The sequence below is a fragment of the Anopheles funestus genome, chromosome 3RL (assembly GCF_943734845.2).
Source record: "Anopheles funestus chromosome 3RL, idAnoFuneDA-416_04, whole genome shotgun sequence".
Taxonomy (NCBI): Eukaryota; Metazoa; Arthropoda; class Insecta; order Diptera; family Culicidae; genus Anopheles; species Anopheles funestus.
The window spans coordinates 21,083,900-21,111,357 of NC_064599.1; the positions used below are offsets into that span (position 1 = coordinate 21,083,900).

The following is a 27,458-nucleotide window of genomic DNA, read 5'->3' on the forward strand; positions in this document are numbered from 1 at the left end:
GTTTATTTATTCGAGGCTCGTCCTGTTCAATAGTGATTTCGTACCCAATATCGATGATGAAGCACCACTAATATAAGCTAATGAATGTGTGTTCCGTGAGAACAAACAAATGTAACCAATGTTGGCGAATGAATTGTTAACAAACAAGCAAATGAAACGAAAGTAATTGATTAGAAGACCATTATTTGTTCTGACTCGCTCACGATTAATTGCAATCAGCTAAGCATTTTTAATTTATTCGTTAATTCATAAGTTTACCCAATGGTCTTCCTTTTTTTCTCAATATTTTCTTTCCGTTTATACATTGAAAGTATGCATTTTAGCTGTGAGTGTACTTTTGCTTTATTAACATATTTATTTAAAAAAAAAAACGCATACAATTTGCGTGTTGTTTTCCTTACTTCTTCTCATGTTACACACATATATCGAAGTTTCACAGTTTTGTTTTAAAGCACTTGATTTTTTTTTCTGCATGGCCGCATCACCATTTTGTCCCGCTGTCGTTAAATCATCCTAAGAGGTCATAATGGTTGATGTTGGAAAAAAGAAGCGAGTCGAATTTTCCGTAGTAGCGGTGCTAATGCGAGAATACAACAACAACAAAAACGGATTTCGCATATTTACATACATTTCGCGAGCAGAAAGAACTATTAACATCGGTAAGCCGATACACAAATTGCAGTTCCTACACTAGATACTTTGATGGTGTAGGCCGTAAGGAAAGCTTCCTGGCGTTTGCCCGTTCCATTTCGTCCGAATCCATCCAGGGAAGCTTCCTCTTACACTCTAAAGAAGGTCTAAATAATATATTTTACAACGTTCCAGCATTCCGCGCAACGGCATCGCTGCACTGCTGCGCGAAACTAATCACAATGGTGTAAGTAGTAGTAGTGGTAGTAATCGTAATATAGTAATAATAACAGCTAGTCGTAATAGCAGTAGGTTTAAATTAAGGCAACAGAAATACATTGAAATCGTAGGTTAGACGCTTGTAATATGTACGCGAGTTTGTAATCTGTACGTGTTGGTGTGAGGGTGTGTGTGTGTGTATGCTTTTTTTCAACCTTTTTCGGTCTGTGAAACACTAACTTAATGGAACGGTTACTAAAATCCTATCTCATTCATCTTGTTTGATTGTCGGCCATTAAAATGGGCGTGTGGGTGTTTTAAATTAAATTAATCTACATAAAACCACCATCGTGCTTGGTGTGTTTGCGTCACATCAAGCACATTATTAAAAGCAAAAAGCCAAAAGATCAAGTGTGGATCACCAAGTGGAGAAAGTTTGCTTTGTCGTTCTTTTTCTTCTTTATAGTCATTGTTCGGTAACAGTTCGTCACGTTCGTCCTAAAGATCACAATGAAAGCGCCACCGTCCGGCCATTTGCTTCGGTGCAGCCCACTGGACGGTGACTGATTCGAATTGGTTTTCCGCAAAAACAGTCGGGTGTACAAAGCTACTAATACTACCTTACTTATTCGAGAGCGAGATGTAACGGGGACATATGCCACGGTGCAGTAAAATCGGGGACTACATCTTCATGAACGATTTCACCTTCTTCACGTACCGATTGATCAGTGGCTTGGGTGCTTTCCTTGGTCCTGTACCCTTTTCGCCCGATGCCGTTGAACCGTGCGACGAGGTAACGGACGAATGGGTCGATTCGATATCATCTTCCTGTTCGTCCGGTTGCCTTTTCGCATCCTGCGGTTCACCGTCGTCCGCGTGAAACCGCGGCGTACTATCGACCGTGATCGTTTCCTTTTCGCACAGCTGCTCGTGTGATGCGGTGTGAGATCCGAGCGACTCATCGACCGGGTCGTCCTGCTGGTCGTCTGTGTCTTCTCGCACGAAACGTCGATTCAGACAGATGTTTCCTCCACCAGAGCGTGCTGGCGGTGTTTCCGGAGCATCGTCGGGTGCGGTTGTCGAAATGGGAGATACCGGTTCCAGCAGTGTCTCCATGCTTTGCGTGTTGTCGAGGAATTTACACTCCACGCCAGGTCCATCGTCATCGAACAGATCGTCCATGCTACGTGATCGTCGATTTTTGCTCTTGATCGATGCTTCCGTTCCGACCGAGCTGGCACTCGTCTCTGCAAACACTTTCCGCACAATCAGTGACTGTCTCATCCTTTGCTCATCTTCCCCTTCCTGCTGGCTAGTGATCGTGTCTCGCCCATCGACTCGATCATTCCCTTCGGTTGCGGTTGACACCTGTGTCCCTGTCGGCTGTCCTACGTCTGTCACCTTACGCCGTTGCATACTGGCCGAATCGTCCAGCAAACCGTCGTAACTGTGGCTACGCAGTTCAATCTTCGGTGGCAATGGTGGACGCTGCGATACCACGTTTAACCCGGCCGCAGAACTACGCCGTAGCTCGGTAGCTCTCGCACCCAGCAGACGTGGCAGTGAGTTCATCCCACCGGGAACACCGCGGTTTGTTTTGTTGTACCGTGCCGCACCACGAGCGCCACCACTTCCACCCGTCGGACCTTGCCGGGCCGGGCTGGACGATTTGCGGTACAGCTGAGCCAACGAGGAGTAGTACCGTGGATGGTGGGGACTTGCGGTGGACGCGGTCGGGATGGCACTCGGTGTACCGTTTAGCGACCCGGTAGAACCTAACGATACCGGGGACGGATTCGCAACCGAAGGGGCATCTAGTCATTCGAGATTACGGCTGTTTTCTTTATCACTGCTCTTGCCCGAATCGTTACTGTGCATGCGCTGGTAGATGGCGGACGAGGGCGTTGCATCGCCCGGCTGGCGACTATGCAGTCGGCTGCCATGATCCATCATACCTCCCCGACCGTTTGTTTCTGCTCGCATGAACCTACAATCAGACATGATAAGAAACAACAAAAGGCGTTAGTGATGGGGCTTGGAATGGACTATTGAAGAGAAATTACTTATGTGCATATATGGCACGCGAGGGTGGGAAAATTCGATATGATATTAGTAAATAAAGAATGAGAAAGAAAGAAAAATGTTACTAAAATTTATTATAAAGAGGAAAAGGCGTATATTTTGTGACCAACAGCTTAGTTTGGTGAACTGAAGGAACATATTTGTCTTCAATTGGTGAGAGATCTCTCAAGAGTTCTAGCTCTCGGAGCTAGGTCAAGGAAGTATTTTGGTCCTGTTCTGCGTATAATTTATATTATAAAATGAAGAAAATCTTATTATCCAAAACAGAAAAAGCACTCTCCAAGAGTGAAGTGTCTTCTTACTATCTCTCCAACAGTTAGTATTCCCTTGTGAAATAAACTCCAGGAAAGAGTGTTTTTTTTAAATTTGAATACCACAAGAACATCAGTGAAAGATGATACACTGATCTAGTGATTTGTCATTTTAATATTTCATACAGCTGTCGTCTATTAACATATTATCAAGGATAGCGCTTCAAGATCTTCTATTAATGAATATTGGAGCTACTTGAAACTAAAAGCCGCAAGAAAAAAGATCTTCAATCATGATCTATGATATCATACGTAAATGGATGTATATTTAAGAAGTGAAATCTCTTATTCACAGGACTGACTATCCTGCTGCGAATAAGTAAAACTCAAGAAAAGCATAAAATGGGATACTAAGACCTCTGGTTTAGTCTCCTTGAGGATCTCCTTTTCATTCAGCTGTGGCTCACTCTTGGCGTACCAATTTCATACAGTTTGGCTACTTTGCGACACTACTTTGTGAGATCAAAGCAAATTCCCCTTCGCAAGTGGTACTCGCATGAGTTAGAGCACTCACCTCTCCCATGTGAAATGATAATATTTCTTTTGGTTAATAATTTGTCAGTAATGTGATATGGACAAGGCATTATAAAAATGGGATAAAAAGTAAAATCAACTTAAAACATCATGCAAAGGTGTTTGTTAATATGGGGAAGTAAAACAAAAAGGGTTCATGCCATTGGGCTCACCTCCGCTGTTTGATGCTTACGGATGTCCTTTAACCAGCTTGCCATTGCCCCCCACATTCTCTTCCCTTCCCTCCCACACACATGCACATTCAGCCAAAACCCCTCTACGTACGTCACACACGTATAGTTCGTTAGCATACACACATACAACTCGAGATAGAAACACACCACAAGCACAACAGTACGCATATCTTGCCACACGCACAGACGAGTTTGGGGGTTTTGAGATGCTAGCGAGACAAAGTTCCATCTGTTCTACATTGCCACCACCATACACACATTGCCCGACATATGACAATAGCACTGAGCTGAGATTTGCAGTTTAAGGTTTTCCGCTGGCTGGCGAACTGAGATCAACTGAGGAGTGACAACATTGCAAAAGCAGCTTAAGGCTCAGCTTCGATCCTCCTATCCTTTGCTGAGTATTTGGGATGCATTTCTGGTAGATGTTTTACGACTTTTTTTATCCTTAAACAAAGCACATAAACCGTACACCCTGGACCTGTCTGGTACACGGCAAGCACACGAAACACACGGTGTCCATTATTCTGCTCTAGCTGCAGCACCGTAGTTGTAGCGTTTTTAGTACAGCTTAGCTATTTCTATGCGCAGAGTTTGAGCGATTGTTATGGTTAGTGGTATTTCTAATGTACCTGAGAGGAAGAAATGGTCCGAAAAAAGAGAAAAAATGGCTTGAACTTTTTGTATCATCATACACGGTATGTTCTAGCGTATGCTACTGTACAGGTAATGAAAGGAAGCTTCAACTAATAAGGTGTAAAAAATTTAACCATGCAAAACGAAAGTCGAAATTTAAATAAATTGTTTGGTCTAATTGTACTAATGTGACAATATTAGCGGCCAATATTGTGTTTTTTTTTTTCAAACCTGGTGCATTTGCATATGAACGTGCGCTTTGTGTATCATGTAATGTCGTGTTTGTGAAGTTAACGGAAAAAAATAAAAAAAAAACTTTCAGACACAAACCAAAACAGAACCGAAACCAAACGGAATTAGTTACGGAAAAGTGTTGTAGAGCTAGTGTCACAGCATGCAACTGATGTGAACGTTAAGCCAATCGTACTAGCTCACCTTTCCACTTTGTCCACACAGGCGTCCTGATAGTCGTGAATCCAGCGTATTCCATTGAAATGGCAGACGCCGCGCATGTCTTCGGGTAACTTTTCCGGCTCCGGCCACTGGAAGTTGTCGATAATGGGAATGATGTTGCATTCGGAGTTGAGTGCTGCTACGATTTCCTAAAAAGATGTAAAAAACCCCAATCGTTAGACTACAATGATCACTCTTGGAGATACGGATTCCATGTACCACCCATACTTACCCGGTGAACCCAATCCTTACACTCGACGTCATCCACACAACGATTCAGTGCCTCGGGCGTTAGCACAAGCAGGAAGTGTCTTGCATGTCGAATGCTCTGCAGCAGATTGTTATCAAACTTGCCCGCCTCTAGTCGCTCCACGTCAATAAACACGGAGAAACCGCGCAGCTCGAGATGTACCTTGAGCAAACTGGCCAGCTGCGAACCGTTGCTGCGACGGTAGCTAACAAACACGTCCAAGCTTTTCTCCGTGCTCTGTTCCGACCGGAAGGAAGGTATCGATTCGTTCAGCTTGATCACCTGTAAGATGCGGGACCGATGGATTGCGTTCGTGATGCCACACGTCGCCGTCAGCTGGTCTTCGTCAAGTGTTCTCAGTGATTCGATGTCCACACCGGCATTCAGCATCGTGTACGTGTAGATCGTATACTCTGGTCCAATTCGACTCAGGAAAGCATGGAGACCGTCCGGATCACGTGAGCTATAGTCGGCCATCTTTTTCAGGTTCTGCAGCTCTCGCAGAAACCGTATCCTCAGGATACCATTTTTCATACCAATATCGTTGCACAAATTGCAATCCTGCATCTGGAGCAACAGATCTCCGTCAACCTTCGAGTCGTAAAAGCTTTGCTCATACTCTCCGAACCCAATCTGCTTTACCCATTCTCGTACATCTTCCGTCGACCAGAGCGGTACCTGTTGGGACAGTTTGTGCGGGACCTCCTCACCAATAAGCCGCAACGCTTGGGCGGCAAACTTCGAGGCGATCGCGTTCGGTGAGCTCGCTACCCTAATCAGTGGCTCAATTGCACCAATCTCTTTGAAAATGTTCGTATTGCCTTGCTCCTTCTTGATGCCCGCTTCCATACAAAAATGGAACGCGGCCAGATTGCGTGCTTCTTCGCGCTTTGAACTCAGTACCGGAACTAGCCGCTGTAACCAGTGTTTGCTTTGACCGTGCGCATGGGCGAGATTGGACTTTGCAAACTCCGACGGATTGTGCGTCGTTACGAAGGGTTCCACCAGGTTCAGCGTGCCGGATTTGATTACCTCCGCTTCGATCTCTTTGTTCGCTACCAACACCACGATCGCTAGGCACGCGTAGTACTTAATGTTTTCGTCGTTGTGAAAGGCGAGCGGGAACAGCCAGGACGGTACCTTACGATTTATCATAGCTTCCTGGTTTTCCGAACCACCGTACAGTGACAGATTCGCTAGCGCACCCGCACAGTGGCGCAACGTTTCGATATCGTTCTTGCGGCACTCGAACAGTACCGCATCCAAACCACCGAGCCGGATCACGTTCGAGCAGGTATCTTCACTGTGCTTGAACAAATGCTCCAGTATGCCGGTACCGACGCGTGAATGATCGGTAGCATTGTTGCGGGTGCAGACACACGCCACGTTCACCACCTTGTCCAGCCCATTCTTAACCACATGCGTTCGATTCTCCGTCGTAAGGCATTGTTCCAACAGGCGGGCAGATGAGAACTGTACCTCCGAATCGTTATCCACACAGTTGCGCATCAGTATATCGAGCCCGCCAGTATTGCGCAGCGTATCGCACAGACTCGCACCCAATTCGTGTCCGTGCGTTGGTACGGCCCACGCTCGTCGTATGATTTCGTTCATGTGGTTCAGCAGCGTCGGTGCCTTCTTGAGCTGCTCCGTCTGCTGAAGATTCTGCACGTAGTTGGCCAAATGTTTCGAGTACTTCATGATCGTCTTATCGACCTCTTCCGGTGTGTTCGTGAGCCGTTCGAAGTCTTCGAACGAGGGAAACTCATCACCCAGCATCCCGTTCATTGCGGACGACGAGGACAGCGTGCTCATCTGTGACGATGAACTGATCGTGCTGGTGTTGGACATGGTGAAGGTGGACTGCGTTGTAGAGGAGACGTGCTTTTCCTGATTGAAGATACCGCTCGACGAAACCGTTTGCTTTTGCTGTGCCTGTGAGATTGCTTTATTTTCCGCGCTAAAAAAACGAAAAAAAAAAACAGATTATAGTACGGTGTCTCAGGAAGAAGGTACTTGCGGATATTGGTAACACACACCTGAAGTGATCGCTCTGTACTTTGCGACTGTGAGCTGCAATGTTGTTCGCTTCGGCCTGTTGGAAATCACCCATTTTCACGGAACGTGCTTCCTGTTTTGGACGAGAAGGTAAAAATTGTGTTAAAAAAATACTACAAACAGATAACAGCTTATCGGTGCCGCAGTGACATCTACTTTAGCACAATTACGAGTGCTTTATCGGTGAAGTGTTGGCGACAGTTTTGCAACGTGTAAGCGCATAAGTCGGTGCTTAACTCACTGCTTCTCGATCGTATTTGTACTGTGTGTGGCTGTGTTCTGGCAAACTTTGCATCACAAATGAAACTCCTAACGAGAGTTCGAAAATCGCTCAACACAAACACGACGAGGCGTTCAACGCCGTACACCAGTAGAGTGTGAGCACAGTAGAGTCGTTTGTGAAGCTGTATTTAATGGGGTTTCGTTATTATAGTCTAGCGATTGATAATGGACTAGGCCATTCAAAAACAAACCCAACAAGAAAGATAGTTAAAAATACATTCAAAACGAACTGGATCAAACTAGCCTTCATGGACCGCATGTTGGAGATTGAGAGGCGGAGCGATATGGACGTTCAGTAGTCGGAGTAAAAGCACTTCAAAATGCAACCCATTTGTACAGAGATAACATATCACAGTTTTGTTGATTGTTACATGTGTTGACTTGTAACTCTGTAGGGTGTACTCCAATGTCCGGGTAATCCATATTCGACATTGAGATGCCCGCTGGTGAAAGAGTCAATTGGGCAACAGACCACCAAGAGTTATAAAGAATATAAAAACATATTTGCTTGCGTATAATTTCTATTCTTTCTTCAAATCTCCTTACTTAACAGGTGCCTTGGAGGAAAGTTATTAATGTATAAACATTCCAATCTTATGATCCCTTCATCCGTTTTCTCTCCATATTAGGTCAGAATTCCGGATCTATAGACCGGACACACCAGTCTGTTGTGTGTATAAACAATCCAACCTCAGAACAGACCTTTCTGCTTCAAACCAACCGTCACATTAAATAGCTTAAATCGATCAAACGAATAACGTCATAAGGCGCGTGGTTTGCTGCCTGGGAAACTTTATAGTTCAATCATTTTTTCTTCGGAAGGTTCACGGGATCTCGGTGGAGAAATATGTCCATTTTTCCAACAGCAAGATTTTACCGATCGTGTATATTGTTTGCATGAGGGTGGTTTTGTAGATGTGATTTTTTGGTTTTGTTTTTGGATTAAATATACGGACACTATCACGTCACTTGTACGTCGTGTTTCCTATTTGGCACTATTTTTAGTACACACGCGCGCACATTTAACCATTCAAACGGTGGCAGTACTGATGGTAGTGGTGTTGATGTTAGTATGTAAACGAAACTAAAACACGCACAATATGCTGTACCCAGTTGGTACACCACCGTCAGCGAGAATAAAAAAACCACCTTCAACGTGGAAGGAATACGGTTGACTTCTATGAGACCGTTAATAATGGTATAAAATATTCTATTTGTAGACGACCATTCCCACCAGCTTCCCGCTGTAACAAGCGTTCCCTCCGTCGGTTGGTGCCATCCGTGCGCGGCGTTCTATTTTGGAACACAATTGTTTACTGACGGTCAAGGACGTACAAGAATTGCCTACGAACCTTCCATCAGTTCCCGTTTGTTTTTCCCCGTTCTCTTTCCTGTGACTGATCTCACCTGGGTAACGCTTTCGATCGGTATCTCGAACGTCGTTCTTACGCTGGCCGGACTACCGAGCGGACTTTCGACGACGGTAACGCGCGGACTGTTTAGCGGGCTGGCCACATTTAGCGTGATACCGTTGCGATGCGAATGAACCGGACTGGTCGATTTGCTCGAGCAAGACCCGAGCGGCGATGGTACCGAACCCGGTTGGGTTGGTGGTGGAGGTGACAGTGGAAATTCCACGACCGGACTCGGAGTACGCGTTGGGACAAAGTCCGATTGACCCGTCGACCGGAAGATACCCTTCCGTACGGGCCACGGTGCCTGGCTACACATTGTACGATCGATTACTTAATCGTGATCGCTTCGTGCAGATCGTGTTCGATACTCGGCGTTTTTGGTATCGGTGAGGACACCGGCGATGTTACACAACGTGTGACCCTTCGTAGGGTTAATGGGGGTAAAAAGGGGAGGGAGAGAGAGGGTGATTTACTGTACACACTTATCACGTTACGATCGGTCGCACGGTAAGGGATGAAATTTCATTCATGAAAAATATCAATTCACCACCTCAAAACGAATGTGCACGAAGACGGGATCGTGGCACACAACACGTCACTAATGTGTCACTAAAATGGTCACGTTTCCCAGCTTATTAGAAGCCCTTTTTATCGTGCACACTGCACACCGTAATTGGTATCGCACCACCAATCCTGTTTTTCGGAGGTTTTTGAATCGTCGTCGGTTCCGTACGGATTTGATACGTGGCCACTACCAGAACGCACTAGAATTCCACACAATTCAAATGCTGGTTCGTTCGTTCGTTTAGGGGTTTTTTGTTGTTGCTGTTGCTTTACTTTCGTTCGTTTAACTCGTCGTCGTCACAACACTGTGCTCGATCGTTCGCTCGTTTGTCCGCTCGTCGACTGACGTTTGTGTCGGAGGATCGCGTTGAATTAGGCCGTACAAATCGGCAACACATTACCAAACCATCGTACATACTTGCAGGCACGCACACCAAAACCACCAGCATGATGAAGGAAAATTTGTGCGCGTGAGAGACTTGTAAAATCGTGCACCGACACACACACACACGAACTGCGGTGAATTTTCCGCGAAAACTCATTTTAGCGCAAAAAAGCGCTTCTCGTGTTGTGTTTACACGGCAAGTTGGAAGGAAAAGTTTATTGGCTCTCCTCCACCAGCGCACGGTCTGCGACGTACAACCATGGGTTTTAGAGCGTTTTCCGCCGATTGACGTCTGTGACATAAATCAGGCAAAGTTTGAGGGTTTTTTTTCCTTTTTGATTGGTAAAAAGGAAAAAGCCATACAGTGAAAATATGGTCTACCATCATCGAATATCTTCGTTGTGCGTTTTTAATTGATCGACACATAAATATTGTGCTTTTCCCTGTTTGCCTGTGTCTACGTCACGCGGGCCGGTGCGATCAAAAGGTTTTCCCTCCAAACGTACCCATGTATCATGGTGGAAATGGTTTTATGTGTTTGGAGTTTGGAATTTCAAACTCAAGTAGGCTTGAAAGATAAGGAATTGGTTTGATCGTACTGCTCACTCCTTTCTGGTTAATTTGTGATTTGATTCTAAATTCATTACTAGAAATGTCTAAATTTATCTTTTATCACAAAACAAATATCCTTTTTTTTTATCGGTTAGAACGGCCTGGCCGTATCAAGACTTATTTTACCACGCAGCAGGATAGTCAAAACAAATATCCTTAAAAATCCAACATGGAAACAAAGAACCCTTTTTGTGATTTAAGGACATGTGCACTGTTCGACCTTAGTGTCCTTTTCGTTCAGTACGCTTCAAATGTCATACTCGCTTCACACAAAGGCACCATCATGCACACGATGGTTTTGTTAACTGCTTAATTACCAGAAAAACATAACGGGCGTGTTAGCTGTGGTGGGAATAAGCTAATCCCTTGGTGTGTACTAAATTCATTGGAACCATTCGGTTTATTACAACCAGTAAAGCAAATCGTAGTAAGACGTGTCTGAAACGTTTCTTCGGTGAAGGTCACACGTGGCACCTGAAGTTCGCCAAAGTCAAATTAACTTTAAGAAACCATAAACACAAGCACACACCCTCGTCGGATAAATGGTAGCAACACGGAACATTCAGTACTGCAGTGAATTCCATCACGGATCCAGACGACTGTACGTGAAAGTAAGAAAAATCGATTCTTACCCAGACTTTTTCTGCTGTTGGTGCAACTAGTATAGAGGGTGTGTGTAGTTTGCACTGCTTGATTTACGTACCGTATTAAGGTGGTTCGATGTTCCACCCGTCGTATGATCCTGTCCCTGACACAACAGGCGACTGATTAACACACGTTCGTGGATGTTGCTGTTAGCGTTCGTTGCTCGCCATGCACCGACAGTGCACCAGTGCAGTATCGTGGGTTTTAGCAAACCAGTGCGAATTACGTAACGCGCCATAAACATCCTAACACCACATGCTAACAGATTAGGTGATAAGCGCAAGCAGCACCAGATACGTATCAAAAACAGCGAGTTCAATTGTATGCAAAATGGCTTCACATTCCTTCACTTGTTTCTTGCGGATTTCACAATTATTACCGTATGTTATGGGGAAAATAGGATTCTCCTCTCTAACACGCACACAAACACAAGCGAAAGGTCTTCGAACTCGTGTCTTTTTCGTGACAGGAAGGATATAACTTGGCTGGCTACATTCTTCCTCAAAGGACACACGATAACTAATCGGGTACGCACGAAAAACGACGAGCCTTTCAGTTAACGAAGGTTAGAAATGCGCATGTCCTGGATTTAGTGCCTGTTTGACATTGACAGGCGTAACACGTTGGACAACAACGAAACCTCAGTGCAGTATCGAAATGACCTAGCCAATGCTAATCACTGTTGCCCCAAAAACTGTTGTTCAAATCACATGCAGAAAGCTTGTACTAAAATTGTACTAAAAACAAACCATCAGTCTGACTTGCGCGCTTTCTTTTTCTACCGTCACTGTTTCGGTTCATTAGAAAGATCCAACGCTGGCAAACCCCATTCGACGGTGAGTCATTGCAAAGCGAGATTTAAAAAAAGCGCAATAAGACTAGCATTTAACCGCCTTATGCATAGTGGGATTGAACTGATGTTGATTCACCCGGGGACCTTACAACTTGACCGCACGTCCACATCTCACCGAACGGTCGGCGTTATCTCAAGCGACCGACTATTTCGGCATCATAAATCACAGCTCTTCAACTGTGATTACCGTCTTCGTGTTTGCTCGATAGTCGCTTCCCGCTCCATTTCACCTACCTTCAGTATGGCACCTTTTTCTTCAGCCGTCACACCGTTCACCTCCATCCGACTGCTCATCGCAGCGAGGGCGGCCTGCTCCTGGTACTGTAGCTCACCGGCTTGCATTTTCTTTGATTCGGCCGAATTAATAGTGGCCTGTTCACTGCTAAACCCGTCCGTCGTTACCTTTGTCTTCGATTCGGAGGTCATTTTCTTCTGCTCGAACTTGACCGTATCGACCGTACCGGCACAACCGTTCACGAGCGCCTGATGATGATGGTTATGACCGTTCGGTACGAGAATTCCGCTACCACCGTTCGCTCCCAGCGGTTTCAAACTCGATGCCATACTGGACAGATCGTCATCCGTTTCCGAGTCGGGAAAGGTAACCAGTGGATCCGCCTGTGGATCATCCAGACTGTCCATCGACGAGCGTAGCCTGTAAGGAATGAAACGTAACAAAACGTTGAAATACTACAGTTGAACGAGTGGACAACGTTCAAATGTATAATTACCTCGTCTTTATATCGTTAATTTTGGCCGACATCTTGCGATGGTTCGTGAGGGCGGACGATTTCATCGACGAAGACGATGACGTGGACAAGTTCTGTGAGGTACTGCTGTGGCCCATCATATTTTTCATTTCGGCCATCGAATTTTGCATCTCACCGAGGTTCTGCTTGACCGCAGCGGTGGATGTTGTGCTACTGGAGGAGGACGTTAGCGATGACATGCGTTGCGTGGAGGAGGAACTCTTCTCCACATGCTTCGTGGTGGTACTGGAGGAGGACGTGGACGACGACAGCTTGGAGCTTTTGCTGCTGCTCCTGCTGCTGTTCAATAACTATTCGTGAGGGAAAGAAGAATTAAAGATTTTATTCTGTGAAATAGTGGATATATTCCTCAAATCGCTGCAAAATCCCAACTATAACAAGAATGAGATCAGAAATATTGAAATCAATATCTAAGGCGCATTTATGACAACACACCCTACATGCAAATTTCTACTATCAATTCTTCACCATCAAACAACCGCTGATGGTCGTGTGAAAAACCATGGGAACACGTCTGTTATTATCACTAATTGATAGTATTCACTGCATGATGAATGAATGAGCACACCCCTTTGCTGGAATGGCGAATCAGGTATATCAGACAGGTATGTCAACTTCTCACCCAAGTGTCCGCCTGCCAGTTCACAATCAGTGCTAATTTTAACAATGGTTGCGATGAGTAACCGGAAGTCGTTCCTTTATTTACTTCGCTTTCATACCCTTGCCGACTCCAGGCGAGGGCCGATAGGCATCGCTAGGAGTGGGTTGGATCTTATCAGTAATAAAACGATTAAATAGTATATCTGTACCGCTCAAGAGGTGTCGTTAAATAATGTGAACAGAACCTTCAGGGGTTATACTTTTGAGATCTCTTTCAATACTACTTCAAACTGTTGTGTTAAATCGATTGTACTAAACCTTTGTATAAATAAGTCTTACATGCTCTAGTTTAAGGGCAATCTTTTACGATCACTCCGTGTGAACTAAATAAGCACGTATTAAACTTATGTGTGCACGATAAAGAGAATGTCTCCCAGAGATCGTTAAGCACGTTTCGTTTCTGGGACCACGTAGAAAACGAACTGAAAGTCATAATACATAAAGCACCGTTGACGTTTTAGCGTTTATATGATTAGAATGGTGCTGTTTTACGATAATAAAAACCACCCGTCTTTAAAATACGTTAAACAGAAATCAACCATGATCATGATCATTTCACATCTTATTTACTGCAAACCATCCTTTGGTTCTACCACTGCTCAACAAGTAACCTTGACCATTTCTCGGAAATGATGTGCTTGGGCATTGTTCCAAAATATCTCTTCCCTCCCGTCGTAATCATTCGGTTGTACTTGTTACGGCGGGGTTCGTGGAAAAGGATGGCAATACTTAGAAATATTATTAACGATCTTGACCAACGCGCTACGGCTTGAGAATGGGGCGAAAGTATTTTTAACTTTTCTTCTCAGTTTTTGGCAAACATCACCCCCACACGGTCGTCTTAGGTCTTCGTCTTAACTTCAACATCACATCACGACACAACACGTTACTCTGTTGATTTTTCCGATGACGTTGTCACACCTGTAACAGGGTAAGTAAGCTCACCTGAACGGATTACACACGGAAGGTGCGGAAACTATTTACACTGTAGTCGTTCTGCAAACAGTACGGGAAACACACAGACACAGACCTTCTCAATTCCGGTAAGAACACACCGTTTTGAACTTTTTGTTCAAAAGATTTTCGCCTTCACAAAAAAGAAACCTTCACCAATCGACTATTTGGTCGGTTTTCGTTTTCGATCGTTTTGTTTGTATATGATGCTTCAAACTATCGTCACTTTTCGTTTGTTCGGGAATAATCGCGTTTCCTTTGCCAATAACGTTTGCAATGCCTAAAACACTAACGCCTTCCAAGTGGTAATGCGTGTAGTGATTGATATTGGGCGATATTGGACCGAGAAAATCGAGAATTTGGTTTCGTTTCGATTTTTTTTATTTTTCTAGGTATCGCTCGATCGCGTCCGCGAATTCGTGCTGATCGTTCGTTCGTTCTAGCAGTACTGAGAATGGTGGCCAGTGTCACGAACCATGTCACCCGTCCCGGGTTTAAGCGTTCGCTCTGTCGTGGGTTTGTGTCTGATTTTTTTTTTCTTCCTACCTATCTTTATTTGAACACCGCGAACGATTTCGCGCACTGTCAACGACACGCGGCAGATAGAGCGCTACAACGCAAACATTTGCAATCGAATATGTTTTAGGTTGGTCGGAAAGATCTTATGGAATTGAAGCTAGAAGAAAATCGTATTTTTGGTAAAAATAAATATGAATTTTTGAATATCCCTAAAGCTTCTATTACCTATTTATGTTTTTAGTACACGAAACTCTTGTACTAAAAACACTAATAGAGAAATAACTCATGTTACATTTTCTCAAACCCACCAGACAGCACCAAATTTGTTTCGATACAACACATCGTTTGCAGTTCGTGTTTGTGTATGCTGCCGGTACGAACATTCTGGGAGATAAAAAATACATCTACAGTATTCGAACACGCTCCCATCACATATGGCTTAATGCTCGAAGAGGAAAATGCTATGTTTGCTGAGGAGCGAAATGACGCGTAAACGTACATTTGTTGCTTTTTGAGACAACCGACGCCAATAACCGTCAAAGCATAGATGTGCAAGACGCGCGGACAAGTCGCTTCGTTTGCGCAGGCAGCTGTTTCTGCGAAAATAGAATTCGCGACCTGCACGCGACAGTTCGGTGAAATTCGTCGCGTCTTTTGCCTCATACATGTCTACGGCCAATCCTTGGTACTCTCCGACTACTCCGCAACCAGACCGGTCGCGATCGTTAATGTTGACAAATGGACATGGCGATTTCCTTTTCCAACATGTCAGGGACTAGTGTTCATTTGCTTTTTCTATTCCGCTCGACATGTCATGTTCAGATTTACTGGTTAATTGTGACAATTTTTACCAGAATTGCGCCAGCAAAGAAGGGGATTTCACTAGAAAGGGAGATTGCGTTAGAAGATTTTCTTGGGAAATTGTTTCACTATTCTTGAATCGATGACGTTTTGAGAGATGGAAAAGATAAAGGATCCTGGCGAATTTCGAATGGGATCAAGTAGAAAGTTTGAGATCAACAAATTATTTTAAAAATAAATTTTTATATTTTTATCAAATATTCTAATCGGGTGTATGATGCCATGTAAAATATTTTATGTTAAAAAATACATCTAATGACCAATTACATATCAAACAACTATCCACAACTGTGACAGGACTTAAATACCTTGCTAATGGGTTCGTTTTGCATCACAAAACAAATGTATTTAGTGACTGTAGAACACGCTAAACGCCATCGTTTTCATCAACAAAGTCTTTCAGCTCTCAGAAGCGAGCATCTGCCGAGTGTTGAAAGGATCACGTTTATGTCCGACATTCAAGAGTTCCCGTTGACAAACGTGTTATGTACTACGGGAAGCGATCTTGTTATGACACAACAAAACAAATAAAAGTAATTTATAATATCTTTTTTTCTATCTTTCCTACACCAACCCGGTATGACATCACAAAAAGGAAAACAATTCTAAACCCTTTCGAGTGGTCATTCACCTTCCAAGAGTACGGGACTCGTGTCAGTTCGTACTAGCAAATGATTCATCTTTACTGAGCTGTTTGAACCCATTAGTGTTTATTAGTGCCTTACATAACGAGTTAAGCTCAGTCCTATCAATGGGAATTAACGCCACCTAACACACTGTCGCGTTGGTTCGCGTAATATTGCGTATGAATTTCTGCGAAATGAAAACATTTCTCTACCCGTCATTGTGTCACCCGGGGCGCGAGTTCTGTCTGGCACACAGCAGTAATGGGATCAGCGATGAATCAGCTGTTGTGAGTGGACTTGGGTTGAGAACGAAGCCACAAGATCACACTTCAACACTGCCGTCGAGTTTACTATCAGACACAAAAGGAGAGAATAAAGAATCGGGGTTGAAGTGGGAGGCTCCCCCGTTTGAGTGGTAGCTGTTTATTTTTATTTATAAATTGCATACCACCCTTCAAGAGGGGGGGTTCTTTTGCACCATCGACCCGTGATGATTAAGAATCGCCAAGTCCGCGTGGTAAAGGCTCGACAAACGTCAAGCGGTGGTACAATTTATGGGCCTTCGCGTCAAGTTCACGAAGGAACAGCTGAATCATCACGCTAAGCGGAATCAATTTGGCATCGTACAGGATGCGCTTGATTTAGAGGTCAATCAAAAAGCAGATCCGCGACAATACGCAGTACCACGAGCAGGGTACGAGAGCGAAGGTGCGTTACGTTTTACAATGCAAATCACTTAATTTTTGTGTTGTGAGTGCTTGTATGCCCGGCAAGAAAATAATGACTCAAAACCCCCAAATACTCGTCAGCTTACCTCCTGTGATGTGGTCATCGAGCTGGTAGACGTTGCGCTTGCTAGAGATCCGGATGTGTTGGACGCCAGTGGTCCATTTGTGGCGGTGAAAAAATTGTGACGTATCGGCTGCGTGGGCGAATCAGTGTCGACTATGTCGGACATCTGAAATGGAACGGTGCGAACGAAAAAAAAAAAGGTTAGAAACGAGTACCAGGAAACAGGAAACAATGTTACATTTGATATGTGAAGTAAATATGCATACAAAAGAAGGGTGTTAATAACACTGATCACAAATAATTTTTAAGCTTCGAGATGGAACGAGATGGGATGATGTTTTTTTTCCCCCTGCTGGTATTGTGGGTATTGTCCAAATTCTTAACGACAGCTTAATTTATTTCGCTTGGTTTTTTTCATGATCCATAACATATTAAAATGCAAATACAGGTAGAGCGACGTAAGAACTGCAATGAGCAAAAGTGTATTCAAATTGAGCAATAATGAATGCACAAAAGCTGTTGGGCTTAAGTGATTCTTTCGTGAGGAGTTCCTCGAATCATTAGTTGATTTTTTTTAAGTAGTTCGTCTTGATCGTGGAGTCCAATATTCATACAAATAAAAAGATTCATTTCGGACGTTAAAAAATGTTTAAAATCTTGAATTCTTTGAAGAATTTTGATTCTTTTAAGATTCACGAATTATACGAGATCCTCAGATATTCCTTCAGAGAAAATTAAAATCGTTAATTTCGTTTCAACTTTCTTTCAAGTTTCAACACTATGAATCAGTTGCATATGATCGAAACAAACAATTAATTGCTCCAAAATGGGTTTGTTTTTTCTTGCAATCAAATAAGAAGTAAATATATTTTTAAAACTTCTCTTAGGTTGTAAGACTAAACGTTTCAGTAATAGCTAAATGTGGACAACAAACAAGATTAAAAACAATTTCTTCGTGATTATGAGCCACCTTAAACAACCCGCACCATGTAGATAGGGGTTAATTAGCTTTCTTGCTTCAATCACTTTGTGGACCTCTATTTTCCTGCCCCATTGACAAGACAAATGAGTGCGCGATTTTAAAACAATTCCTCACCAACGGGGGCCTACATATTCTCTAATCGCTGCTATGGTAATATTTTCATTCTAGATGCTATTTAGGCCATAAAAAGCAACACACAGCCCATCTTATCTGTGTAACACGGTTGAAAAATATGATTATACACAAGACATGACAAAGTTAGTGTGCGGTTAGGAGAAGTTTACTCAATGAGTAATGGAACATTTATTCGTGGACATTAGATGCTGGAGTGGTTAGTTAAAGTCTGGTCTGTTGTATTAACAGTGTCGTTGTTTACAGAACCACCTCAGGCGGCTTCAGTCCTCAATAACCTCATCTTACGTCTTGGAACTCAGGTACCAAGAATGTACTACGCAAACACATGAATGCAAATGCCATTCGAAACAATGATCTGCTTTGTGGCACATTCCATTAGTTGCATGAATGAAGCGATACGTCAATGATTAGGAAATGAGTATGGAAATGAGCTTCGAAACAGAGAGAAAAAACACAAAATATAGGCATTTTTTGTCCGGACGACAGAGAGAAAGAGAGTGAGCGGGTGAGTGTCAACAGTAAGCAGCATTCGAAGCGATCGGTAAATTAATAAGACGCATAAGGCACACACTCACATTGCTAAACAAAAATGTTTCGTAGACAAATATAGAGCTTAAAACATAAATGCTGTTAGTTTACAGTTGAAAGTAGATCAGCATAGTGTTGCCATTCTTTTATTTGGAGGTGCAACACCAGAAACAAAAGGACACTTTATTTTTCCCTTATAAATAGTATAATAACAAAGAAAACAAAAAAAAAAAGAACGAAACGAACATTAATTTCCGACACGGATACGCACACAGAGACACGCATTAAAACATAAACGCAACAGCCACAGCAAGCAAATAGCAATAGATAAACGATAGGGATACACTATCGTCACTGTTGATGGTTGTTGTGTGAAAGACAGTAAGGAGAGTAAGTAACACGAACCGATTTGAAAAAGTTCTTTCTGGCACTTTCCAGCGAATTTCTGTTCATCTTTGACACGTCCAGTTTATTTGCTTTTTTTTCGGCACTTTTCCTAACACATACGCGCTTACGTGTGGGCGAACGTGTTAAGTAGGGATGAAGGTTTTATTTTTTTTTAATTTCACACTTACACAACAAAACGAACGCACAATATTAATGAGAAATTTTGCATAAAATTTCACTTATTGTCACTTTAGTCAGGGAAGCTGGAGATGTGAATGGATAAAGTCTTTTTTTTTGTACTGAGTAATAAGTAAAACGTAAAAAAATCTGTGTTGTTTACTTCTATTAATATTATGCAGTAAAATCAGTCTCAGTTCGACATTTTCGACAATCATTTTGGAGGAAGTATAATCCTCCATTTTGCGAGAGAATATCATCAATTCACTGCAGAAAGAGAGAAGTACACACAGAGAGGTTCGAACCGTGGTAACCGACGGTGAGATCGATCTACTCTTAGGAGCTTACCACCTTCGCTACGCGCGAGGTGACAGATGAGAGGCGTTAGCAACGCTACAGTTCGTCACTGTTGATGGTTGTTGTGTGAAAGACAGTAAGGAGAGTAACACGAACCGATTTGAAAAAGTTCTTTCTGGCACTTTCCAGCGAATTTCTGTTCATCTTTGACACGTCCAGTTTATTTGCTTTTTTTTCGGCACTTTTCCTCACACATACGCGCTTACGTGGGCGAACGTGTTAAGGTAGGGACGTAGGTTTTTTTTTTAATTTCACACTTACACAACAAAACGAACGCACAATATTAATGAGAAATTTTGCATAAAATTTCACTTATTGTCACTTTAGTCAGGGAAGCTGAAGATGTGAATGGATAAAGCTTTTTTTTGTACTGAGAATTGCAGGAAGGAGGGAAGGAGATCATTAAAGTGTTAAAAAATTTATTTTAAAACACAAAAAAAATAGTTTTTTCTTGCATAAAACAAAAAAAATGGTGTCATTTTGTTTCCATTTTCCAGGTTTTCGTATAAAATTATCAACAATTAGCGACCTATTTGTTTTGGCATTCATGCGTCACCATGCGGCTCCATCGAAATTATTAAAAGGAGAAAAAATACAAACAAAACAAAAAAGGGGGAATCCGTTCTTCACCCTTGTGGACGTTAAGATAAGACCGTGATTGGCGTGAACCGGTCGGTGTTTGTCAGCACGAAACAAGCAAAATGGGGTAATGAAATTCCTCGACTACCTTCGTTATCATGCAATCATCTTTCAATTACACGCCATTACCCGGAGCGTTTAAGTTCGTTTTTTTTCTTTTTTGGCATTCAATCAACTAATAGCAGATGCGTCTTGCTTATCTTATCGAATCAAGAGTTCGGGTTGCAGTTCTTTTTTTTGTTGGTACGATCGTGTGTGTGCCAAATAGACAAACAAAATATAAAATAAATCGACACACAAAATAAAGAAGGTGGCGAAATAAACCAAACGTAATGATCGCTCTTTTTACAGTTGTAAGACGAAATGCTTAGGGGGTTTTTAGTCACGCCATGTAATTGGAGCTGTTTTGCTTATTTTGGGCATCCCTGAGCTAAAATATGTAAGGGTGTGGGTGTGTGTGTGTGTTCATATCGCAAAACAAATCATTTAATCAAGTGACATTTTGATAAGAAAATGATTCTTTCGTAATTTCGTAAAGGTGGGTCAGGCAGGTTATGAAAATGTCAGTTCTCCTTTTCTATTCTCTTTTGAACGTTTTCTACTGAGGGTTGAAATGTTGCTAAATGATTTTATAAACATTAGCAAAAAAAAATGGAGCCCAAAAAAATACTCCCATACACATACAAAAAAGCCTACTTCTGTAGCCGGTTGCTAAACAACAACACAACAGTAAAACGCGCGTGACGTACAACCGCGAGAAACATTCCATTCTCACTCTCACGCTCCCTCTCTTTATCTCACGCTCAAATCAAGCGTACGCTCCCCCCTTATGCTACCCCATATGATCATTATGCCGGTTCGCGACAACAACAGAAAGAAGATTCGACACGGTGCAAAGAAGAAGAGAAAAAAGAATGCTAGACGACGGCGACTGCTACGATGGGATTTCCTACATTGTACAGTGTGGGGCACGCTAAAGAAGATGCTTTAGCATGTGTGCTCCTTCTCGTTCTTGTACACTGTAACTTTGCATGCTTGTCACGCTTCGTTCGCCAGACCAGTTCATGCGTACAATGCCGTAGTCGTCGGGGAGTATTTTTTCTCCCCCTCGTTTGCGTTTTTGTTTGTCAAATGCCAGACAATTGTGCGATAATAACGAAAAAAAAAACACAAATAAATCAATCTTCCACAACTAGAGATCAGCACATGGCTTAGAAAGAGCTCGCATCTACTAACCACCACGGCGGAAAAAGGTGCGCTTTTGGGCCCTAGAGGTGTGCCCTAAACACTACGTCACACAACACAGCAAAACCAGACACAATGGGTTTCATGTACGCTCACAAACCACAATCTACATCCGCCTTGCGACTGTTCGAGAAATGGGGTTTTCTTCAGTTTCGGCAGCCAAAGATCTCTTTCTTCTATCGGACGGTGAATAAAAAAAATAACAAACACACACTCACACACACACTGTACTAAATTGCGTTTTTTTGTTGGCGACGTACGTGGCCCTGGCCTTGGGTACGCGAAAGTTTGCCCGTGTACGAGAGACTTCACGCGGCCTGCTGCCTACGAACACGCGCGCGTCTACAGGGGATTGTTGTTTGGGGGTTGAAATGGAACTGAGTATGTTGTTGCTCACCCCAAGCAGTTTAAGCCTCACAATTCTTGACCAGCTGCGAGCACACACGAAGCAGAGAAGGGATACAGCAACATGAGCGAGAGCGATAGCAACGACAACAAAACAGGGGAACGCGTGTGCAAGCGAGAAGCAAATAGTTGCGGGTAGCAACAGGCAATAACGAAAGAGAGAGAGAGCGTGCGAAATATGCGAACGCATAGAAAACGCGTAGTGTTGGTGCTTAAGGGTGCGCTTGAAAGCGTATGAGTGCATACCAGTTGCATTTGATTCGTTTTCGTCGATTAATGTAATAGAAAAAATAATAATTTATTAACTAATTTACTCGCTAGGAACTTGTACAACTATTTTCCACCACTTCACAATAAAATGCTATAAACCACACGCTTGAAAAAACCTTTTAGCGCAAACCCGTCACCAATACAGTGGTAAATGTGCATGAAAAGTGGTAAGCAAACAATGCCAATGAAGCAGCCTCCAATATTCAGACGGATGCTGACAGAGATTACACACTCTTCCCACACACTGTAAAGTGGTCCACGGGTTGTAATACCCGAACGAAAGATCTATTGGTCAAGTGGTCAAGCTGACGGGGGTCTCAGTCGATGGGATTATTGCATGCGGATTACGCACCTGAAGGTAAGTGACGGACGATGAAACCGAAGGAATGCTGATGACTGTGTCGTCATTTTTGTTTTTTTGTTTTTTGGGGTGGCCAACACAACAAACGTTTGCCGGTGTCTTGCACGCAGAAGTGCTCTTGCGATGGCACAATCGCGGAAAGGGTGAAACTAACACCAGGAAGCGTTCGACCTTGATATAAGCATCCGTGGCGCAGTGGCGTTAACGGTAGCAATCCCTTTTGTAAATTATGACATAGTTGGTATCTTTAAAAATCAAATGTTGTAATGGTAATCATGAAATTAGATTTCTTTTTAAATTTTGTTACTCTAGAACTATCGATCTTCTTCTTGTCACATTATCATTTTTTGTGTTGAAAGAATTTTACCCTATTTTATGCATTTTTCTACATCTCAACTTGAATATGAAGTCCCAAAAAAATTATAAAAATACTTTAATATTCCCATGCAAAAATTTCACAAGCAGTACGTAAGTAGTATATTGCTTCAGACAAGATAGAACATGTTTCCGTATTGAATTCAAAATGTGTCGTGTTGAAGAAACCATACGCAAACAGTAGGTTACCGTCAAGATCAGACACACAAATGTGGCGTTGGCGTGAGATCGTCAAACGCACGAGGAATCGCATTCAAATAAAACCTGTTCGCACACCCACTTATGAGACGACTCAAGAAGCTTTCAAGAGGGCTTCGATTGGAGACATCAGCAACAACACCGCCGGGTTTTTTTGCGGGTAATGCCGATCAACAAGTCGATTAGTGGGTATGTAAACAATGCTTTAGAAAATCGTTCTGAAACGATGAAATATATTTGCATTTTATTTTTACATTATTGCCGGTTGAAATTTATAATATTCATTTGTGTGGACTACATATGATTTGTCGAATTGCTCGAATTGTCCACTGATACTAATTTGACCTCTGCATTTTCAGTATAAAAGGGCAATAATATGAAGACAATAAAAAAAAAGTTACAATGTTTACGATGATTCTGAACACCGGTGGCGAAATATGTTTTTGTTTAGCTTGAAATATTTCATTTCAGAAGAGAACGTCTTGAGAGAATATTGAAATAATTCATGCAGAGAGAAAAACGAACGAGAGGGGAAAAAAGTGAGAGAAGAAACCAAAAATAGAGTACCACGAGCGAGGCACTCAAAATGTGTTTTATGCGCACTCTTTTGCAGAGAGAGAGAGTGAATGGTTTGAATATTTCCAGAGCATAAGTAAAACGTAAAAAAGTCTGTGTTGTTTACTTCTATTAATATTATGCAGTAAAATTCAGTCTCAGTATAACAATTTCTACAATCATTTTGGAAGAAGTATAATCCTCCATTTTGCGAGAGAATGTCATCAATTCACTGCAGAAAGAGAGAAGTACACATAGAGAGGTTCGAACCGTGGTAACCGACGGTGAGATCGATCTACTCTTAGGAGCTTACCACCTTCGCTACGCGCGAGGTGACAGATGAGAGGCGTTAGCAACGCTACAGTTCCTTTCGCTTATGCGCTTACCTTTCTGTTGGGAAACAAAAATTGTGCCCGTAGTACCGAGATCGGTGTGGTTGGTTGATGATTATTGATGCCCATGGTTGATCAGTCTGCGTCTTTTTTTGTTTGTATGAATATTGAAACACTTTCTTTTGAACACTACTTCACTTCAAACTTTCGAACACTACTCTTTACGGCAACGATGAAATTTATTGAGGATCTAACAACAAATAAAAATCAATACGCTCGTTACTTTGCCTTTGTAGCGGGGGAAAAAAATAAAATACTTTTACGATAGTTTTTTCCGTGTTTTTCATATTTGTAGCATGTAATTGTGCTTTCGTTTCACTTCCATAAACACTTTTTTTGGGCATTCGCTTTCGGGTTTTGCTTTGCTGCCTTCACTCTGTAACGCGTCATGTCTGTCTACCGATTACATTGCACGTCCTTTTATGACCTCCTGTGGCATAACAAAAACGCTACCCCTTGGGTGTGTCCCGGAGTTGTGAGTTGCAGCTCGTGGGGTTTTGCAAATAAAGAAGGAAAAAAGGGCAAGGTACGCATTAGCCTTCAGGAAGTCGGTCGCCAGATAAGCCAATAGACGACGAGGCGAACCTGCCGGTAATTGTGCGGCGGCGACAACGAACGTTTGTCAATGCAAATGCTGCGTTATGGCGTCAATTACCAAATGATTTAAGGCCCGCCCTATACTACCAAAGAGCTGTGTAGCTAGTTTGTAGGGCGAGGGATAAAAAAAAACAACTCAAAAACGGAAATGGCATGTGGCACCAGTGTACACATTCTTCACTCCATCCGAAGACACTCCAATGGCAAATCGGAACAGTGCAAGCGTTATAACATTTCCATAAACAACGAAACAAGGGAGAATGCTGTCGGGAAAGCATGCACGATCCAATGCTAAGGTTACGCGGGTTGAGGCACAAAAATAGAAGAAATCAAAATTCCACACAACACGCATTCTAATCGCCAAACATTCCAACATACACACTTTTCTCACGTGGTATATTTCATCTGTCGCTGTTGCTGTTGGTCAAGTGCAAACATGCGTGCGTCAGAGCGATAAAATTCTCACAACATTTCGCCACAAGCAAAAGAAAAGAAGCGTAACACTTCTAAACAAACTGCTTCGATTTCACTTCCGCTTTTTCACTTTCGTCGATACATGCGGAGGATCGTTTTTGGGCGCTGATTTGCACCACTTTTGAGTTGGATTCTTTTTTTATGTTTTATGATACTAATTCCAATAGGGCAACGATCTAAGATTTTGAATGGAATTGAGAAGGCATTTGATGAATTTCACAATGAACATCATTTTTAAACCCCCTTGCCACTGCATGTATATATTTATTTCGATCACAGTTGCTACCAGTAGTTCCCCGCAAAATGAGGAAGAAAATAAAACTGAGCTAATTATCCGAAGGGGTGGATTTAACGTAAACATAGCAAAAGTGGTTCAACAGTCGTTAGCACGAAGGCAGAGAAAAAGACTTACAAACCAATAAACAAAACAAAAAAACCACGAAGCCTTGTTTACAAACCATTCTCGACAAGATGTTTCCCGTCTTTCCAGAAGGAAAAATGTGTGTGGGACAGTTTTAATAGGTGAGTTTGGAATTTCAACCATTTCAATGTATCGATATATGAAACAAACCAAAAATGGACCATGCACTAAAGAATGTTTGGACAGCATTTTTTTTTATATCGCACTTAGTCACTGAAATTCTTGCCGGTAACGGGTCGAAAGCCATTTCACAGATCATTCTACAAATGAATTATTGAAACCTTCACTTCCAAAACAATCGCATCGATGCGATTTCTTTCAAGACGATCATCTAATCTACTAGACGATCCTCCGGATCGTGTGTTATTAATTCCAAACATTGAAAACAACAGGGCGGCAGCGTACGAACAGCAAACACACGGCGGTTGTGTAACGAAAGGAAACGGGGAAACATTCTTGTGACGTAAGAGTAGGCCCAGCGGCATTCAGCGAAAAGGGAGATAACCCCATCAAATGGATCGCAGCAAAGCAGCATGAACTATATTGTTTGTTATCGTTGGTGGTGGTTTTAGTGTAAACATAGAAATTTGCATCTCAAACCGAAACACCGAATCGCGTCATGCTTCTTTACTCTTCTGCTAATTACAGTAGATGGATCACGATGGGTTTTCTAGTGTTCACGCGTATTGAGACAAAAATTCCATCATGTTCTTGTAACCATTTCAACCGACTTGAACCACTTGAGGAATGGGAGTCAACGCGACGGCGATCGCGACATGAACACGCACACGCTGAATCATGCTTCAATTTCACACACATATGGGTACGGTTTGGTACGGTTTCGATTAGCAGATGATCGTACGCCGTACGGTAGCTGTTCACACATAGCCTCAATGAAGCATAAGAAAGAAAGACAAAAAAAAAACACACGCACACATTCTTCAGTTCACTAAATTCCGTTCGATAAAACTTTCCAGTGAAAGGTGGCTATCCTTTTCGGTAAGGGGAAAGGACATCGAACACAGCACACGAAAATGTTCACTTTCACTTTGAAATTTCGACACAACCACGGTTTTTAACAACCAACAAAAAAACCCCGGCCTTTTTGTCATACCTTCCGGCTTAACTTTCGCGTCCGCATCGAACGGTTCTCGGTGAATGTCTGATCTTGCGGTGTCTCTCGGTCGCTGGTTATCACTGTTCCGGTGCGTTCGTGCCCTCCCATTCGCACCAACGCTTCGCTCTCTATCGTTTTGAAGCGAATATGCTTGCTGCGAGAGAACGTGTGCCGTGTCTTTCTCTCTTGGGATATAAGCGACGAACCGCACTCAGAAAATGCAGCATGAAATTTTGAGAAATTTATAAATACACGCATACAAACGTAGCCTCAAACTCCCCCCAAACATACACAAACATAATTTGTAACATTATGAAACTGCACGTGAGTTGGTTGATAACGAAATTGCCGCTATTTTAACGATCTCCACATTACTGTGGAACCCGGTACGTAGATCAAACAAAATGTGGAGCAAAGGAAACGGAAATCAGTTTATAGCGTAGCAAACATCCTTTCGTTCGCTGTTGAAACTTGTAGCCGAGTTACGAAGCTTGAAAGAAAAACCAAAAAGGTCAAGTTGTTTTCTCAACCTTTACGGTGGTGGCGGATAAGGCACAAT

At 42.7% G+C, this 27,458-nt stretch overlaps 2 protein-coding genes across 10 annotated transcripts in view; both read right to left on the reverse strand.

Moving 5' to 3' along the window:
* Positions 1-317: 317 nt before the first annotated feature.
* Positions 318-2,431, reverse strand: LOC125768524 (uncharacterized). Its single transcript, XM_049436301.1, has one exon. It carries the CDS (start codon positions 2,419-2,421, stop codon positions 1,531-1,533), a length of 891 nt encoding a protein of 296 aa, XP_049292258.1. The 5' UTR covers positions 2,422-2,431; the 3' UTR covers positions 318-1,530.
* A 236-nt stretch (positions 2,432-2,667) lies between these two features.
* LOC125768523 (NAD(+) hydrolase sarm1) overlaps positions 2,668-27,458 on the reverse strand; it is a 36,693-nt gene continuing 11,902 nt past the window's right edge. For 2 of the 9 annotated variants that reach the window (XM_049436290.1, XM_049436292.1), the window contains 7 exons: positions 17,307-17,450; positions 12,834-13,162; positions 12,337-12,757; positions 7,328-7,419; positions 5,271-7,248; positions 5,021-5,187; positions 2,668-2,836 (listed from right to left, as the gene is read on the reverse strand). In XM_049436290.1, the coding sequence (XP_049292247.1) occupies positions 2,668-2,836; positions 5,021-5,187; positions 5,271-7,248; positions 7,328-7,419; positions 12,337-12,757; positions 12,834-13,162; positions 17,307-17,450 (3,300 nt within the window). Of the gene's footprint in view, positions 2,837-4,178; positions 4,582-5,020; positions 5,188-5,270; positions 7,249-7,327; positions 7,420-12,336; positions 12,758-12,833; positions 13,163-14,477; positions 15,164-17,306; positions 17,451-18,976; positions 19,099-19,334; positions 19,467-19,946; positions 20,166-24,284; positions 25,230-26,896; positions 26,975-27,458 lie in introns of those variants that run through there. The other 7 variants (XM_049436293.1, XM_049436294.1, XM_049436296.1 and 4 more) reach the window with 7 other exon arrangements.

Bases quoted from the DNA above. Each gene is read 5' to 3' on its own strand.
- LOC125768524 (XM_049436301.1), bottom strand. From the start codon at position 2,421: ATGAACTCACTGCCACGTCTGCTGGGTGCGAGAGCTACCGAGCTACGG.